The sequence below is a fragment of the Mustela erminea genome, chromosome X, assembly GCF_009829155.1.
Source record: "Mustela erminea isolate mMusErm1 chromosome X, mMusErm1.Pri, whole genome shotgun sequence".
NCBI classification, from domain to species: Eukaryota; Metazoa; Chordata; class Mammalia; order Carnivora; family Mustelidae; genus Mustela; species Mustela erminea.
This window is the reverse complement of record NC_045635.1, coordinates 31,544,946-31,563,830: the sequence shown is the minus strand read 5'-3', so window position 1 is coordinate 31,563,830 and position 18,885 is coordinate 31,544,946. Positions and strand designations below refer to the sequence as shown.

Below are 18,885 nucleotides of genomic sequence, written 5' to 3'. Positions count from 1 at the left end.
GTAGCTGCTGTCCTTTGGCCTGTGCTTCAGAACGAGCACACATGGAACAGAGCCTCCAGCTGACTCACAGACCTGCAGTGAGTAACAGAACATCCCCCAAAAGTCTAAGTTTGAAGCAGAGCTACCCAGCTGAGCCCAGCTTAGATCAATCAAGTTCCAGCCAATCTGCATAAAAATTGACAAAAAATAATTGCCTTTTTAAGATACAGAACTGTGGAGTAGTTTGTTACATGGCAATAGTTGACTACTACAGTTAGAAACTAATAGGGCTGAGTTTTCACTTGCGTGTTTCTGACCAAAGGGCTCACAGTGATAGTCACTACCATTTCTTAAAAAAAAAAAAAAAATGGGGTGCCTGGGTGGCTCAGTGGGTTAAGCCTCTGCCTTCGGGTCAGGTCATGATCCCAGGGTCCTGGGATAGAACCCCGCCTCAGGCTCTATGCTTGGCAGGGAGCCTGCTTCCCCCACCTACTTATGATCTCTCTTTCTCTGTCAAAGAAACAAAATATAAATAAATAAATAAATAAATAAATAAACAAACAAGATTTATTTATTTAAGTAGTCTCTACACCCCATGGAGGGTTGGAACTCACAACACCAAGATCAAGAGTTGCCTGTTCTGTTCTACCAACTGATCCAGCCAGGAGCCCCATTACTTCCTGATAAATGAATTAATGCAGCTCACACAGGGAAAGGGCAAAAGGAATTGGTTTCTAGAATCAAACAGCATAGAAGAAAGCTAAAAAAAAATCTTATTCTGAAAGCAGAAATGGTTCGTAATTGATGGTCCTGTTTAGTGCCTATATTACAGCATGCATTCCTTGAGATTACACACTATATCTTCCTCATCTCTGTGGTCCCAGTACCCTACACAGTGCTTAGCACCAACTGCTACTCAAAATATGTCCAACAAATGGAAGCAGCCAATCATGAGTTTCCTCAATCTCATTATGCAATGAAAACACAAATGAGCACACTGCCAATATAAACAACTTTGCAAATTTCAGTTCACCAATTTTAAATCATATTTGATGAAATTTTCTGAAATTATTCATTTCACTTAGGAAAATAAAATATTAGCATAATAAAAGTACTGGAAGTATAAAAAGGCAATAAGACTTTTGTAAGTACAGAGATAATCTAATACAAAAATCAAACAAATTCATAGTAACAAAATTTGTTCATCTGATCATTTTGGGGAAGTGTTAATAACATATTTAAGAGGTTTTTTTGTCATAAAATAAAATTATATGTTTCAAATAAATATTATTGACTCAATTCTCCAGAAAAGGAAAATTATGTGAGTCTAGTTAAGACTGAGCCAGTGAGATAGTTCCTATACTGTAATTATTTTGATGTAATTTGACAAAAGGATTTAAGTGAATATATCAAAAATTTAAGAATAACTCCAAAACCAAAAGAACATTCAATCTTCTAAATATATTAAAACAGTGACTACACAAACATTACTGTGTCTTATATAACTTTAATGCCACTAGTAATAATGAAATATTTGACTTTTATTTTTAAATGACTAAGAATAGAAGCAAGGACATCATCCTAAGGAAAGGTGTCATTGAAGGAAGGATATTATAGAAGGCATTTTTGTCATTAAATTTTCATTTCTCTTTAGATTTGACACTGGTTGATGTTTGGAGAATGAACTAGAAGGAGATAAGGGACTTCAGAGAAATAATTTTAGTTGGTGTAATTACAAAGCAAAAGAAGATGATGGCCTGCTATAGAGAAGTGGCAATGGGACAGAGAAAAGAGGATTACTGACATAATTAAGAAGTTAAACAGACAGGATTTAATAATTGACTAAGGGGGTAGGAGGGTAGGGGAAAAAAGGAAGAAGTCAAGGATTTTGCCAAGTTTCTGACTTGCCCAAATACATGGTGGTGATCTTTAATGAAAAAGAGAAAAGGAGAAGTTTTAGGGAAAAATGTGGGAAGCGTAGTTTAATACATGTTAAGTTTGAGAAACCTGAAGGAAATGCAAATGACTGTATAGACCTCAGTGAAGTGACAGGAATGAAAGTGTTGACTAAGGAAACATATGGGTCCATGGCAAATTCTAAAAAATGCTCACATTTAAGGAACTCCTGAAAAGGGACAGGAATCCACAGAAGAGAACTGAAGAGGAGGCAGGCAGTAGAAAAGAATAATTCTAACATCAATAGTGAATATTTATTGAATACTTACTATATATCAGAGAGTATGCTAAGCATTTTATTAACCACCATCACAATTAGAGGAGGAAGGCACTGTGTTTGTCTCTACAATGGATGTTCCAGAAGTGGGTCTGCCCAGCCAGTAAATGTTATAAGGATTTGGGTCCTGGAAGACCTCACTCCAAATCTGAGCCACTATTTTATATAAGCCACTGAAGAGTCACAGAAGCCAAACTTTTGGCTTTTATCCTCCTCAAGATACCACCAGTGGTCACCTGTGTCAAATGTTGCTATTAACTAAATGTAAATGGTCATGTAAAATAAACACTTCGCCTTGTCCACTAATGAGATTTAGAAGAACATAGGGCACGTGAGGTTACCCATAGCTGTGGTTGGGATAAAGCGTCCTTTGCACAAGCCTGTATGTTTTTGGAATCTGAGTTGCTCTACCTTCCCTAGAGAAGTAGCTCAGGCATTGGGTGATGGAAGTATATACATCGTTACCTTCACTTTATTCTTCCAAAATTCTTTTAGAAACTATGAGATAGATTTTTGTGTAGAAGTATTTATAATATCTTACTTTATTTTTTCCTTCCCTTCCCCTATGTTCACCTGCTGTGTTCCTTAAATTCCATGCAAATCATAAGGAACACTGAACTCTAGGCAACAAACTGAGGGTTGCTGGAGGGGAGGTCAGTGGGAGGATGGGGTAACTGGGTGCTGGGCATTAAGGAGGGCACTTGATGGAATGAGCACTGGGTGTTGTACGCAACTGATGAATCACTAAATTCTACGCCTGAAACTAAAAAACAAAACAAAACACACACACACACACACACACACACACACACACCCTGTTAAGTCAGGGCAAACAGTATGCAGTTCATAGCATGCTACTGAAAATCAAAAGTCATACACCCAAGGTCATTGTTATTTTCTATGTACACTTTTTTTTTTTAAGTTTCCTTGAGTCTAAGCATACCGAGGGTATATCAGTCTTCACTTTCATTTGGATACTCTTCAGAATGCCCATATGGGATTTAACAGATTACTTCTAAGTCCAATCACCTTTCATTGAAAGCTTAATGTTTTGGGTTTTTTTTTTGGTTTGTTTTTTGTTGTTTTTTTAATGTATTAAAATGACAAATCATTTTCTTCTTTTGTAATATTCTGGTCAAATTATTTTTAGAAATTTTCTTTTATTCATGTACAGTTGATATAAAATTAATGATTCTTTTCTGAAACTCTGAGAGATCACTGAGCCAAATCGATTACACAAAGGTTTAGAGAACGTCTGCTATATGCCAGCATTGTATTATGCAAGAACCGTGGATTGAGAGTCCATGACAGCAGTTTCCAAGAAAACAAAAAATACACATTGAGAATAAGTAGCGGGTGCTTCTCTGAGTCCTGGACTTGGTCCAATTTAGCAAACGTCCTGGTTCTTAGATGACGCTAGGCTTTTCCAGACTGTGAAGTAGAGAGATGATGTTGATGATCAGGGAAAGGGGGAAAGTGGCCATTAAGAGCAAGAGAAAGGTCATACATTTTGGGCAAAATAACCCAAATAAACCTAAATGTTGATAAGTTCTAAGGTAACTGTTCAAACACAAAAATGATGTGTGACGATCCCACTAGGGACTTTAAAGACTGTTCTACATCATAACACTCTAGTAGAAAAAGTCTTCCCAGATATTCAAGGTTACTGAGGGGAAGAGGGAAATGACTACAGTTCCAGGCCTGCTAAAATAATAATGCTTTTTCAATGATGTTCTTTAAAAGATAAAAACTGAGAAACAATAAAATCATAAAACAGAACATGGAGTTCACCAGCTCACAAAGTACTAAGAGTAGAGACTTATCTAAAAACTGAGCCATGCCTTCAAAATGGAAAGACAAGCACTATTTTGCACAGTAAGGAGTAAACTCAGGAAACACAGAGGGTAAGAAAACAAAATATATTCAACAATATTTGGCTAAATCCATGGATAATTACTCTATAATGGGCCATTAAAATAAAAAATCATGAAGTTGTTACATAGATCAACTAATAACCCCAGGGTCACCACCAGAGAGAGAAAACAAAGCACATACCATGAAGCTGCTGAGTGTGGCTTTCTAATGTCCTCTTAAGTATGCATATAAATTTATAAACATTTGATCTTTGACACTAAAACTATAAAATATTTGTCATGTAAAATCCATTTTAAAAATTTTATTAAAATCATCTTTGGTTGTTAAACGTATTTTCTGCATAAGTCTTTTTCCTCATGAAAATACACTGTTATTCTTATGAATATTTATATACTGTGTTTGTAGGTAATAAGGACTTTATGACACCTTACAGGCACTTGCTACTGTGAATATAAAACATCGTATCAATTTTGCTAATGGTGGAAAAAATAATATCATTCAAGTCTAAGAATGAGAAACAAAGTCAACACTAAGAAAATGTGTTTCATTGATAACAATTTGTTTCAGTTTGTAAGGTAATACTAATTAACATTTAATGCTACTCAATTATAATGTACAAATTGTAGTATTCAGTACAAATAAATGCACAAGAAAAATATTAATATACTAAGACCCAAAGTGGATTACTTTTCCTAAAACAAATGGGTCTAGATCTGAGGCTTAGTTTTATTTTATTTTATTAAGTAAAATAATCTAAATATTCATTTAAAATTAAAACCACATATACTTGTTACTTACAAAGAGCTTTTATATGTAATGAAACTGTACAGTTTGGTCATATTTTACAATGAAGAGAGGGTATGATCAAAACTTTGAAAGATTTAGAATGCACAAGAGTTAAGAGAGGTTTTGGAAAATATATAATAAAAATAAAATTCTCTCAATTAAATACCACTGCTCTAAAAAACTGAGAATCGAAAAGACCATACAGCCTATAATCACTAGCCATGAGAGACCCTATCCTTAACATTGGAGTCAGACCACAAACAAGCTGAATGTTGTACAATCCCACCGGCACCAGAAATTTAATCATTTAAAAACCAAAGCATGGAAAATTGAAATGAGCAACATTTGGTGAGAAACAATTACCAGTTTTATTTGTTTAACACTAGGAAGAAATCAGTACAGTGACAAACTGCCTTTGTCTTAGTAATTCCCACTGCTCAGTCAAGCAGCCCCAGAGAATATCCTTGCTTAGTGTCAAACAGGACTGGAATTAAGACCAGTTTTATGTATCTGACAAGCAGTCTCGGGAAAAAAATGCCCTCCCTATGTGGAGCCAGTCCTCATGTCAGCTCGGCAGAAATGGAAGCCTCGCCAGCCCAGATAATGACCATCCAATCAGAACAATGAAGGAATAAAGAATTTTAATACCTACTGTATACTATCAGTGAAGAGTGTGCATGAATACACACACACATACAGACATACACACCTTTATGGAAACTCTTAGGTCACAGTAAAAACCTTCAGAAATAATCCAGTCTAGAGAAAAGCATTTACTCCTTCAACAAAAAGTGAGTAAGAGCTTTCTAGAGACCATCATGTAAATTCAAAGTTGAATATGATAGAGAAAAAGAACAAATATTTATTGAGTACCAATGATGAGTCAAGTACCATCCTACAAACCTAAGTATATACATGATTAACCATAGTTCATTTTATTAATAACAGCTGATAAATGAGAAATATCAAGTTCAACATCCTAAAAGATACTTGGCCCAGATCACACAGCTGGTATGGCATTGTACCCTGATTCTGTCTCTGGATAGCTCGCTCTAAGGATTAAGTCACTCCCATAACATCATCCTGCCTTCTGTCCTCAGTGAGATCACCAGTCATCTGGGATTCAAGCTGTTAATCAGCATCATAAGGAAACAGACTCATCTTTCCTGAATTATTATCTATCAGTCTTATACATTTATCCTATTTAAGGGCCTTCAGTTCTGAACTATGTCTAATGACAGACATCTTCTTTTGGGGAGGGAGAGGAGGACTGAATCAGAGAACCCATTAATTATACAAAGTATACATTTTAAATAATACCAACATTCTTCCAAAAGTGTAAATTAATTTATAAGACAGGAAGTATTTACCTGGAGCTCTGCCACGGTTAATAATATTAATCTCTTTACAATATACTTTACTATCAGCAACCAATGTGCCAAAATTAACTTCTGACTCAATTTCCAATTGACAGGATGGAATCAACCTAAGGGAAGGGAAAAGAGGACAACATAATTAAACAATTATACTCTCATACTTAAATCCACAGGGGGACATACAGAGACACATTTATTAATTCCTTGTAAGACATTCATGTTTCCTTACAAGTCTATTGATGGCATATCTGTCAGTAAAAGGAACTGTGAAATAAAGACATGAAAACAAGATGAGATATGTTTTTAACAAAGAAATAAGATTTTAAGCATCTAAGGATACGGTATACCCCGTGCTGTGAAGTACTCACCTTCACGGGCTACCCACCTATCTTGGTATTTTTGCTGCTCCAAGCATTTTTGTAATCTCCACCTAAGCCTATAATACATTCTTTAGCCCCTCCTCAAAAAAGGTGGAATTGATCTTAACAAACTAGTTTGGATGATCCAAATCTGATGAAATAAGAGAAGGTGCTATACTATAAAATGCCATTTGGGAACTGAAACAAGGTCTAAGCACAAAAAGATACAATTGATTTTTCACATGCGACTCTAACTTAAAGGATTCACTGTGGCATATCTATACCATATGGTTCAAACACATTTTAAAAATCCATTATAGGGGTACCTGGGTGGCTCAATGGGTTAAGCCTCTGCCTTTGGCTCAGGTCGTGATACCGGGGTCCTGGAATTGAGCCCCTCAACGAGCTCTCTGCTCAGCAGGGAGCCTGCTTCTCCCTTACCCCCTGCCTATCTCTCTGCCTACTTGTGATCTCTGTCTGTCAAATAAATAAATAAAATCCTTTAAAAAAGTAAAAAAATAAAATAAAAATAAAAATCCATTATAATCCTAGATACACATCTCATAAGGATACATATATTTTACGTATGGATAATTTATGATTTATAAACATCATCAGGTATATTATCCTGTTTGATACTTAAAATTTCATGAAAGGGAAATAAATACTATTATGGCTATGTTACAGATGAAAAGCCAAAGACTTCAAAGCCTCAATGTCTTACTTGAGAAAGTATTTGGATATAATATAGATGAACTTAGACTTAAATTTATTGTTAGATTTTGTGTGTATTACCTTTACAAACCTAACAATGATAACAGTACCAATAATAAACAGAATAATACCTGCTCTTTATTGAGTCCTTGGGTTATGTACTAGACTCATGAATTACTTCACATAGGATACAACTTCCAAAATACACACACACACACACACACACACACAAGTACCTGGACAAAACATTTACAAATACTGCTTTATACACTGGTGGTCTGGGCCTTCCTTCCCTCTGTGGATGTTTGTGTATTATTGAATATGCAGAGACATTCCAGAGATCAGCCAGGACTGTCCTGTATGTACTGCTTCTTTAAGGAATATCCATGTTCTTCTCATTAAGATATTGTAATTTTGTAATAGGAAAAGGAAAGATCAATGACCTTAGTGTACATCATTGGATTAATAAAGAGTTTACAGGATGCTAAAGAGGAACTCATTACACAAACAATATAAGATATGAAGCCAAACATTTTTTCAAACTATTTCTCCAGCTGGATGCAGAGAAGTGTCTTAAGAGCTTGGTAATACAGTAATATTATAACAGTTTTTCTGGCTTTCCTGTTGGTTTCTCTTCCATCTAATTAAAAACTAGCCTTGTCAATAACATTTTTCTTTTTATGTTAACAGAGAATTTATGTTAAGAGAGAAGAGAAAGGGGTGCCTGGGTGACTCCGTCAATTAAGTGTCGGCCTTTTGCTCAGGTCATGATCTCAGGGTCCTGGGATGAAGCCCCATGTCACCGGCTCCCTGCTCAGTGGGGAGTCTGCTTCTCCTTCTGCCCCTCCCCCCACCACTTGTGCTCTCTCTCCTCTCTCTCTCATGCTCTCTTTCTCAAATAAATAAAAGCTTAAAAAGAGAGAGAGAGAGAGAAGAGAAGGGTAGTTACCAGGGGATAGAGATGGGAAAATCGATGAGATGTTGATCAGAAGATACAAGCTTATACTTAGAAGATGAATTGGGGGGCACCTGGGTGGCTCAGTGGGTTAAGGCCCCTGCCTTCAGCTCAGGTCATGATCCCAGGGTGCTGGGATCGAGCCCCACATTGGGCTCTCTGCTCCATGGGGAGCCTGCTTCCCCCTCTCTCTCTGCCTGCCTCTCTGCCTACTTGTGATCTCTGTCAAATAAATATATAAAATCTTTAAAAAAACAAAAAAGAAAGAAAGTTGCTAAGAGATGAGATCTTAAATGTTCTTACCACAAAATGAAATGATAGTTATGTGATATGATGGAGGTGTCAGCTAACACCACACCAGTAATCACATTGCAACATATAAATGTATTAAATCAACAGTGTACAGCTTAAACTTACCCAGTGCTATATGTCAATTGTATCTTGATTATTAAAAAAAGGAAAAAAAATTAAATATGAAACTTGGTAATTTATATAGGAAGTTAAAATAAATTTATATTAATATAATTCATAAGTGGGGGCATCTACATGGCTCAGGTAATGATCCCAGGGTTCTGGGATCATGTCCCACCTGGGGCTCCCTGCTCAGCAAGTAGCCTGCTACTCCCTATCCCTTTGCCTGCTAGCCCCCTGCTTGTGTTCTCTCCCTCTCTGTCAAATAAATAAATAAAACCTTCAAAATATATATATAATTAATAAGAAATTTTAAAAACGTGTATAGAATTATGATTAAAGTAAATGTATATACGTATTTGTATATGTATACATACTGGCTACACATATTGATATGTACATATATACATACGCACGAATTGCATACAAATACAACACAGTTTATTGTTGGTGATCAGCAAAGATCTAACTATAAAAATGGAATACATTAGGATATGATGCTATGGTAAGAAATGGAAGCACAAACCTGGGGGGAAAAAAGAAGAGGTGAATTTTTAAACTGTTTAACAAATTACTATGGTATATCCACTTTACTGCATACATTTGTAAAAAGCATGTAATTATCTTATAGTAACATTTATTATGCATAAGCAATTAGATCTTTGCAACTATTCAAGCTCATAAGGAAGAACTTTAGACATTTTTAAATGTGCAAAAGGGATGTAGTTTTTATGGATACATGAAAAAAAGTTTTCAGAATCACTGATTATATCATTTCTGCTAGAGTACAGATAATACAAACTTTTGGTTTCCAGACAAGATTTCATAAATCTATTTTCCCATGCTGATCCCCATTAAATGCAACTATAAACTCTAGCAATACTGCAAGAAGCAAGCAAAGAATATTCACAGCAACGTTATTTATAACAGCCAAAAACTGGAATCAGCCTGATAGTGTTCAATAGGCCAATGGTGAAAAAACTGTGGTACACACATACCATGAATACTTCTCAACAATGAAAAAGAGTGAACTATTCATATAAACAAAAGCTTGCTTGAATCTCCAGAGAATTCTGCTGAGTGAAAAAAAGTCAACCCCAAAAGACTATATAACATATTTCATGTGGCAAAATTTTAGAAATGGGGGACAGAATAGTGGTTTCCACAGTTTAGGGATAGTAGGTGTGAAGCATAAGGGAGGTGGGTATCGTTATAAACAAGTAATAGGAGAGATCCCTGTGGTATTGGAACAGCTGAATATCTTGACTATGGTGGCGGATACAAAATCCTACACAGGTAAGGTAATGGTACAGAACTTAAAAATTTAACACACAGGGCGCCTGGGTGGCTCAGTAGGTTAAAGCCTCTGCCTTCAGCTCAGGTCATGATCTCAGGGTCCTGGGATCGAGCCCCGTGTCAGGCCCTCTTACCCTCTCTCTCTTTCTCTCTCTCTCTGCCTGCCTCTCTGCCTACTTGTGATCTCTGTCAAACAGATAAATGAAATCTTAAAAAAAACACACACACACACACGAAGATACACACACATAGCTTCATTCAGCCCTTCCCACCATACTTTAAGAGGGCAGTGCTGTCTTTATGTTGCAACTGTGATAAGCAGCTGACCTGATGAGAGAGTGCCTACATTATGAGGCCAAGAAAAAATTCCTGTCTTCAAAAGCAGAAAGAAGAATTTTCAACTCTCCATATATAGTACAAACAAGCAAACCTAAGTGCAACTCATAGTTACATCAATGTGCAGAATGGACCAAAAATGGACATACTTAAAATAAATTATAAAATGTGAATTAAGGAATGCTGGGTGGCTCAGTCCTTAAGCATCTGCCTTCGGCTCAGGTCATGATCTCAGGGTCCTGGGATCGAACCCCGCATCAGGCTCCCTGTCCAACGGGGATTTTGCTTGTCCTTCTCCCTTTGCCCCTCCCCTCAACTCATGTGTGCTTTCTCTTTCTCTCTCCCCCAAATAAATAAATGTATTTTAAAATGTAAATTATTTATAACAGACTCATAGCTTATTCCTTCCCTACCATGTGTCAACTGTTTGATTTCTTTATAGAATGCAATGCTGTCCTTAATCAACTTTTCAACAATACAGAGAACCAAATCACAGCAGGGCAAAATGCAGCTTATAAAAAAAAAATACCAGAGAAATAATAAAAAGGCATGTCAAATACCAATATTAATATGAATATTCCAATATTAATTTTGCTGGTGATACGCAAACACACACAAAAGAATAACATCTATAGAATGACATCTTGCTAAGGGAAAGGAGGATCCATATGTGCATGTATATGAATAAAAAGCACTTTAAAATATTCACACTAGGGCGCTTGGGTGGCTCAGTGGATTAAAGCCTCTGCCTTCAGCTCGGGTCATGATCCCAGGGTCCTGGGATAGAGCTCTGAATCAGACTCTGTGCTCAGCAGAGAGCCTGCTTCCCTTCCTCTCTCTCTGCCTGCCTCTCTGCCTACTTATGATCTCTGTCTGTCAAATAAATAAATAAAATCTTAAAAAAAAATGTTCACACTAGCCTTAAGAGGTAATTTTTTTTTTTTATTTTTTAAAGATTTTATTTATTCATTTGACAGAGAGACAGCGAGAGAGGGAACACAAGCAGGGGGAGTGGGAGAGGGAGAAACAGGATTCCCATTGAGCAGGGAGCCCAATGTGGGGCTTGATCCCAGAACCCTGGGATCATGACCCGAGGCAAAGGCAGATGCCCAATGACTGAGCCACCCAGGCACCCCAATAGGTAATTTTATCATGTACAAAAATATACTTTTTTCAGTATAAAATGAAAATGGCAAATTTCCTGGTCAAATAAATAATCCATATCAAAGTTAATCTGCAACTCAGTTATAGTTGACCCTTGGACAACACAGGTTTGAACTAAGTGAGTGCACTTTTTTTTTTTTTAATACAGCACTGTAAATGTATTTTCTCTTCCTTGCAATTTTCGTTCTTTTTTTCTAAGATTTTATTTTTTATTTATTTATTTTTAAGATTTGATTTATTTACTTGACAGACAGAGATCACAAGTAGGCAGAGAGGCAGGCAGAAAGAGAAGGGGAAGCAGGCTCGCCGCTGAGCAGAGAGCCCGATGCGGGACTCGATCCCAGGACCCTGAGATCATGATCTGAGCTGAAGGCAGAGGCTTAACCCACTGAGCCACCAAGGTACCCCCCCCTTATGATTTTCTTAATAGTATTTCTTTTCTCTAGCTTATTTTATTGTAAAATTACAGTATGTAAGACATACGACATATAAAATATGTGTTAATTGACTATTCATGTCATCAGTAAGGCTTCCAGTTACCAGTAGACTTTTAGTAGGAAGAGTCAAAAGTAATACATGAATTTTTCAACTACACAAGCATTGGCAGCTCTAACCCCTACATTGTTCTTGGGTCAACTATACTTAGTTCTGTGTTCTATTCATTATATTAGTCCACATTTTTCAACCAATCTCAAAAGAGCACAGTTTAGATTTCTCTGGAAGTCAAACATCTTCATTATTTAAAATTCAGTGAAATAATAATGATAATAATTATATTAAAATATAGATACAGGTTCACAATCCATTTAAGAATACATTCATCATAAAAAAAGAGAGTAGGATGGTGGTTACCAAAGCCAAGGGAGTGGGGAAATTGGAGAGATGTTGGTTAAGGGTACAAATAGGGAACTAGTTAATGAATAAGTCCTGGAGAGTTAATGCACAGCATAGTGATCAGGTCAACAACACTGTGCTATAAAACTTCAAAGTTACTAAGATATTAGTTCTTAATTGCTCCCACCACAGAAAAGAAATGGTGATTATATAGTGTGATAGGGATATTAGCTCACCCTAGAATGGTAATCATATTGCAATATATAGGGCACCTGGGTGGCTCAGTTGGTTAAACACCTGCCTTTGGCTCAGGTCATGATCCTGGAGTTCCAGGATCAATTCCTGCATGGGGCTCCCTGCTCAGCGGGGAGTCTGTTTCTCCCTCCGACCCTCCCTTCTCTGTTTTCTCTTTCTCTCTGTCTCTCTCAAATAAATAAATAAAATCTTTTTTTAAAAAACTGGATATTGCAATATATAAATGTATCACATCCACATGCTATCTAACTTACAAACTTGTACAATGTAATGTGTCAATTGTATTTCAATAAAACAAAGAAAAGTAAGATGAGAAGGAGCAGCCATTGAAGAAGTGCAGTACCAGGGAAGTCAAGGGAATAAAGTAGCACAAGAAGGTAATAATGGTTAATAGTGTCAAATGCTGCTGAGAAATGGTGTAAGATAAAGACAGGAATTACCAACAGATTGGCAAAATGCAAGAGCTATTTCACTGGAAAGCTCAGAAAGACAGCCTGTCTAGTGTTTTGAAATGAGAGTAGAATGTGAGACTATAAAGACAGCAATACAGCATTCTTTACTGAGTCTTGCTGTCAAAAGGTACAAAAAAAAAAAGTAGAAATAAAATATGATATGAGTCAAGGGGGAAAAAAAGAACGGAATATATACAATTGTTGGATGTTTTTATTTTAATTAAAAATACCAGAAAACTCAGAGTTTCTGTGTGCCTTGGTCAGTTAAGGATCTGACTCTTGATTTTGGCTCAGATCATGATCTCAGGGTCGTGGGATCAAGCCACATAGTGGGCTCCATGCTCAGCGGGAATCTGCTGGAGATTCTCTCTCTCCCTTTCCTTACAACCCCTCCCTGCACGCTTTCTCTCTCTCTCTCAAATAAACAAATCTTTAAATAAATAAATAAAATTTAAAAAAAATGTTTTTAAAAAATTTTAAATACCAGAAAACTAGACTTCTGTTTGTTTTTAAACCCCACAGGTTGCTAAAAATTTGTACTTTAAGTTCAGCTGTAAGGAAACTATAGATACAATAAGCCCTGTTACCAATAGAAAATACAAAATATTACTTTAATCCTTATTTTTATTTGAAGAGTGCTGAAGACGTCAGCATAAAATACAGAGAATACATACCCAACTAGAGGGATCTCTATTGTTTTATTTCCTATTGAAATAAGTAGCTGGTCAAAAGTGTCTTCATCTTTATCAGGATGGTATTCCACCATAGCTGTCATCTGAAGTCCAGAAGCAAGTGCTTTATCCAGATTGGTCAAAATCAGTTTGAACTTTAGTGGGAGAAAAAAAGAAAAAAAAATCAAATGATACATGGTAACTCCTAATAAGGAAATAATGTGAGCGAAAGTATTTAGAAGTATACATTATTTCAAGAGCTGTGTCAATACATAGACAATATCCCTTCCCTAAAGGCAAAGACTTAATTACCATATGTGTATCAGTATAGATCCTTCAGATATGCTTTTAACAGTACCTGAACTGAAACTGACAATGCAGTCAGTTGAGAAACATGTAAATGCTCATAGTCTTCTTGAGAAGTATGAGATGCTTAGAGGAAAAAAGGGAGAGCATGCAAATAAAAATCTTGCTCAATCATCTATATATATATATATATATATATATATATATATATATATATATAAACACATATATATATACATATATACACACATACATGCATATATACATATGTATGTATATACACATACATATAGCATTTTATATAGTTTTTGCATGGAAACTTAGAATTCATAACTTAGAGGAATATAAAAAATGAATAGAATAAAGAGGGAAAAAATACTTCTATTCTTGTAAACCATTTCCTAGACTCCAGGAAAAATACTAGGGGAGAAAGAGAAGAACTACTATGTACTGGTCACTCACCAGGTGTCAAGCATTCTACACCTCTTATTTCGAGAGTCCTGTAAGGCCAATGTTAAGGTTACCAGAATACAGATGAGGAAACTAGGACTCGCAGAGGTTAATTAATGTCTAATGTCTGTGTGACAGTGAGGATTGAAATCACACATCTATCTGACTCTAAAATTAAGCTCTTTCCCCACAATTGGAATGTGTCCCTCTCCTGAATTTATAATCTCCTTAAGGAAGCAGACTATACACCCCTAGAAAGTTAAATAATACACGCTGGAGACTAATTAAGTGTCTTTTGAGTCATGGAGACATAAGTATCATGAAAATCCATGAGAAAGCATGATTATGGGCCAGAAAGGAGAGTAGTTGGCCTAGGCCTAGAGAATGGTCATAAAATGTGAACAAGCAAGTAAGATGCTCCCTGTAGGGGCAGGATTATCTCAGACACAAGCAGAGAAAAGGATAAGCAAAATAGTCTCCCAGCAGGCAATTAATAAGCTAGCCTTGCTGGGCAAAGAGCTTCAATCAGTAATGACGGAGGTGTGTTGAAATTAATTATTCAGGGCTTTTCATGCGAGGCTGAATCTACACAGTACTTTCCAGCAATGAAGGATATAGAGCAGGAGAGTGATTTGTTGATACAAATGGTCTGAAAGCTTCCCACTTCCAGTAAACTTCTGATACCTTAAAACTATCACAGTCCAACTCTCAATCCCTCTGCAATGACAGAACAGTAAGAAAACAAGCAGTCAATTATTCCCTGCATAAGCCTGTGGGTGTCAGAAGTAACATATCACGTGTGACTACCGTCCTTTAAAGAAGCTGTATCTTTAAGAAGAAAAACAGGAAGGGGCAGCTGGGTGGCTCAGACAGTTAAGCATCTGTCTTCGGATCGGTTCAGGACCCCAGATTTCTGGGATACAGCTCTGCATTGGGCTCCCTGCTCACTGGGGGGTGCTTCTTCCTCTCCCTCTGCCCCTCTCCAAGCTTGTGCACACTCTCTCTCAAATAAATAAATAAAATCTTTAAAAAAAAAAAAAAGAAAGAAAGAAAGAAAGAAGGAAAACCAGGGCTTCAGCAGTATGTGCTTTTGGTCAAACTACACATTGCTAAGCCCTCTGAGCAGTATGCAGAGGTGTGTAAGGCACCATCCCTACCTACGAGCTGATGGACAGACCACCAAGGTAAAACCAACATTTACTAGGAGTCATCAGGACACAAGTCCAAATTATAATAAATGTCTGTTGATGCAACTTGTATCCAGTAGGGAAGAAATAATTTGGAGATAACACGATAAGACTTAGAGAGCAAGGGGTGCCTGGGTGGCTCAGTAGGTTAGGCCTCTGCCTTCAGCTCAGGTCATGATCTAGGGATCCTGTGATAGAGCGCCACATTGGGCTCTCTGCTCAGAGGGGAGACTGCTTCCTCCTTTCTCTCTCTGCCTGCCTCTCTGCCTACTTGTGATCTCTGTCAAGTAAATAAGATCTTTAAAAAAAAAAAAAAAAGACTTAGAGAGCAAAAGAGAATTCACTTTGACCCTCAAAGATGGGTGGAGTTTGGAAAAGGGTGATTCTTGCAGGAGATGGGAACGAAAACAGGGGTCAAAAGAAAAAGGAATCTGGGGCTCAGGGAGACTCTGTCAATTAAGTATCTGCTTTTGGCTCAGGTCACAATCTCAGGGTCCTGGGATTGAGTCCCACATCAGGCTCTCCACTCAGTGGAGAGTCTGCTTCTCCCTCTCCCTCTGTGCACACACACTTTCTCTCTCAAATAAATAAAATCTTAAAAAAGAAAGAAAGGGAGAAATAAAGAAAGAGAGAAAAGGGAGTCTGAGCCATGGGGGTAAAAGGGGGCAATTACAAGTGAGACTGGCCTGACTGACTGGTCCAGCAGCCACACAAGTTGGCAAAACACTTAAAATGAGGTCTGTGTCTTCTTTATTTTCTACCAGCGACCCACAGTAGATGGCCCATAGCACTGCATATGGTTCATAATAGGTTATTATGAACATAAAGACAATGCAGCCTCTTGAGCCAGGGTGGAAAACAAGTACTACTGTCTATGAGGAGCATCATTTTGTAAATAATTATAAACAGTGGTGATGACAATGCTCTTTACAGAGTACTTTGTTTTTATTAATTTTCTCTACAAGATAGTTACTACATTGTTTGCCAGTCTATCTCTTTCTTCATTCCCTTTATGTCTATGAAAGACCAGGAGTCCATATCATGGTCTTGCAACAAAGAGAAAGTCACACTGATGGGGTTCATGACTGTGGCTTCTAACTAGGAAGCTTACCTGGTCATTCTCTTGTCAATGTCAAGGCCTATGATCTAAATAGTTTTCCTTCATGACTCTTGATACAAACAAAAACTAATCATATCACTTTTCTCCTTACTGCACAAAAACCACCTATACAAGTGTCTCCTGGACAACCATAAAATGGTGTTTGCCCCCATCTGGGATTTTCAGACCTACTTTCAATTGTTCAATAAATATATAGTGAGGTAGTGAAATAATCAACTTTTTCCCTAATTTTACAGTATTTGGAATAATCAGGTCATTTTTGATTTAAAGAGCAAAGAGCCTCTTGTGATGTGCTATTGTATCACAAAATACATATCACTATTGTCAAAACATGCAAATACGAAAAGGAACAAAGCATGATTCCATTTATATGAAACTCTAGAAAAAGCAAAATCAATCTGTGGTGTTAGAAATTAGTACAGTGGTTACCTCCATGGGGTGATGACTCCAGGTACTGAAGGGAACTTTCTAGAGTGGTGATAATATTGTACAATTTGACCCAAATGGTGGCTACATGGGTGTATAAATATATAAAAATTCACCAAACTTTACTTCCGAGATTTGTGCTCTTTAGTGTAGGTAAAGAGTACAACAATGTTTTTAAGTGTAAAAAGTAGAACACGAAAGGTCTTTTTCTCTTTGTCCTTCTAATTACTACCAATCATTTTTCTATGTATATACAAATATATATAATTTTAACAAAAAAAACAGAGATACCTTTCTATTTCTGTATAGTTGCATTCAATATTATTTATCATTAGCAATGTCCCACAAAAAAAATCAGGTTATTCATCACTTACGTATCGAAAATTCTTATCACTTTTCTTATATCAAAAGTCTCCCTGTTAACTGGTGATCATAGTAAAAATCCATACACACACTTGATCTAAAATAACAGTGACACTGAGATACAATTCTGTCAACTTTTAAACCAGAAGATTGGGACAGCCTCTTGAAACATGAATTTTGCACAGTAGGTGCTCAACAAATGTTTGTTAGAATATGAATTTTGTTGATGTAATTCTACAGTATATAAGCAAAAATTCTGGGCTGTTAGGAGACACACATGGAACCCCTTTTCCCTTCTTTCTAAACCCAGAAGTTGTGAGGTTCTGGATCTACTTTTCCCCACCTTGTCTCCCAAAGCCAAGCAAAAAGTAAAAACACAAAACAAAACAAAAAGTCTAGCATATGTAAACACTGAGAGACCAAAATCTCTGCTCCCTGGCAAGGTCAATCCAGCCCCCATTTCCGAGGCACCGGGTGTCTACTCTCCGGGACAGAGCGGGCGCCCAGGTGAAGACGAGTTCTCAGAGCCCTGAAGGTCTTGAAGTCCTGCTCCAGCACCCCCGAGTGTATTACCTGTGGTTTGAGGGGCTCCTGAAACCGGATTTTCTGGTTGCAACGGCCGAGATTGTGTACAGTAATTGGGAGGCGGTACACCCTCCCGGCCAGCGTGTCCAGGAATTTCACCTCCGAAGGTGTCACCCGCAGCTGCACCTCCTTCTTTGGGGTCTCTGCCTCCCGGGGGACCGGGGAGCCCCTTTCGGTCTCCATGGCTGCCCTCCAGGTGGCCTGCAAACCGTAGCTGACTTCAACTACTGAGGGCCAGCGTGGACGCCGTCGCTAGGCAACCGACAGACGCTGCGTGCTTGCCTCAAGCTCCACCCCTATTGGTGCAGCCCAAACTTTGTGAGTTTGCTTTCCCCAGCAGAGAATGCAGGCTTCTGCGGAAAGAACACAGGGATCGCAGGTGTCAGCAGAGAAATTGGAAAACGTTCTACAACAGCCCAAATCCCGGAGGCCTCTCCCTTTGTCATCACCCGGCAGGATTTTAAGATGGCATTGGGGGTAGACATTTTCCTGGACCTCTCTTAAGGCAAAGCTTAAAGAGTAGGGGAAATGATGTGCCCACGGAGTCTATTAAAGCAACAAAATGTAACAGTAACAGAGGAATTCAGTGGTAGCAGAGTCAGGGCCCCCTGTGTCTCCTGCTCATTGGCCTTCAAGGCTGTCATTACTAAAACTGTAATAGCAATCTTCTCCGTCCTTTGTAAAAATGCAAATTCTGTTTAATTTGCAGGGCCTAAGAATCTGTTTTGTAACGAGGTCCCAGGTGATTTCAA

The 18,885-nt window shown here is 37.5% G+C and overlaps 1 protein-coding gene across 4 annotated transcripts in view; it reads right to left on the bottom strand.

The window, feature by feature from the left end:
* The window catches only part of CFAP47 (cilia and flagella associated protein 47), a 521,025-nt gene extending 502,645 nt beyond the window's left edge, over positions 1-18,380 (bottom strand). For all 4 annotated transcript variants that reach the window (XM_032330937.1, XM_032330938.1, XM_032330939.1 and 1 more), the window contains exons 1-3: positions 18,122-18,380; positions 13,700-13,851; positions 6,244-6,359 (exon numbers count right to left, since the gene is read on the bottom strand). In XM_032330937.1, coding sequence (XP_032186828.1) covers positions 6,244-6,359; positions 13,700-13,851; positions 18,122-18,316 — 463 coding nt within the window. In that variant the 5' untranslated portion in view covers positions 18,317-18,380. The remainder of the gene's footprint in view (positions 1-6,243; positions 6,360-13,699; positions 13,852-18,121) is intronic.
* Between the last annotated feature and the right edge of the window lie 505 nt (positions 18,381-18,885).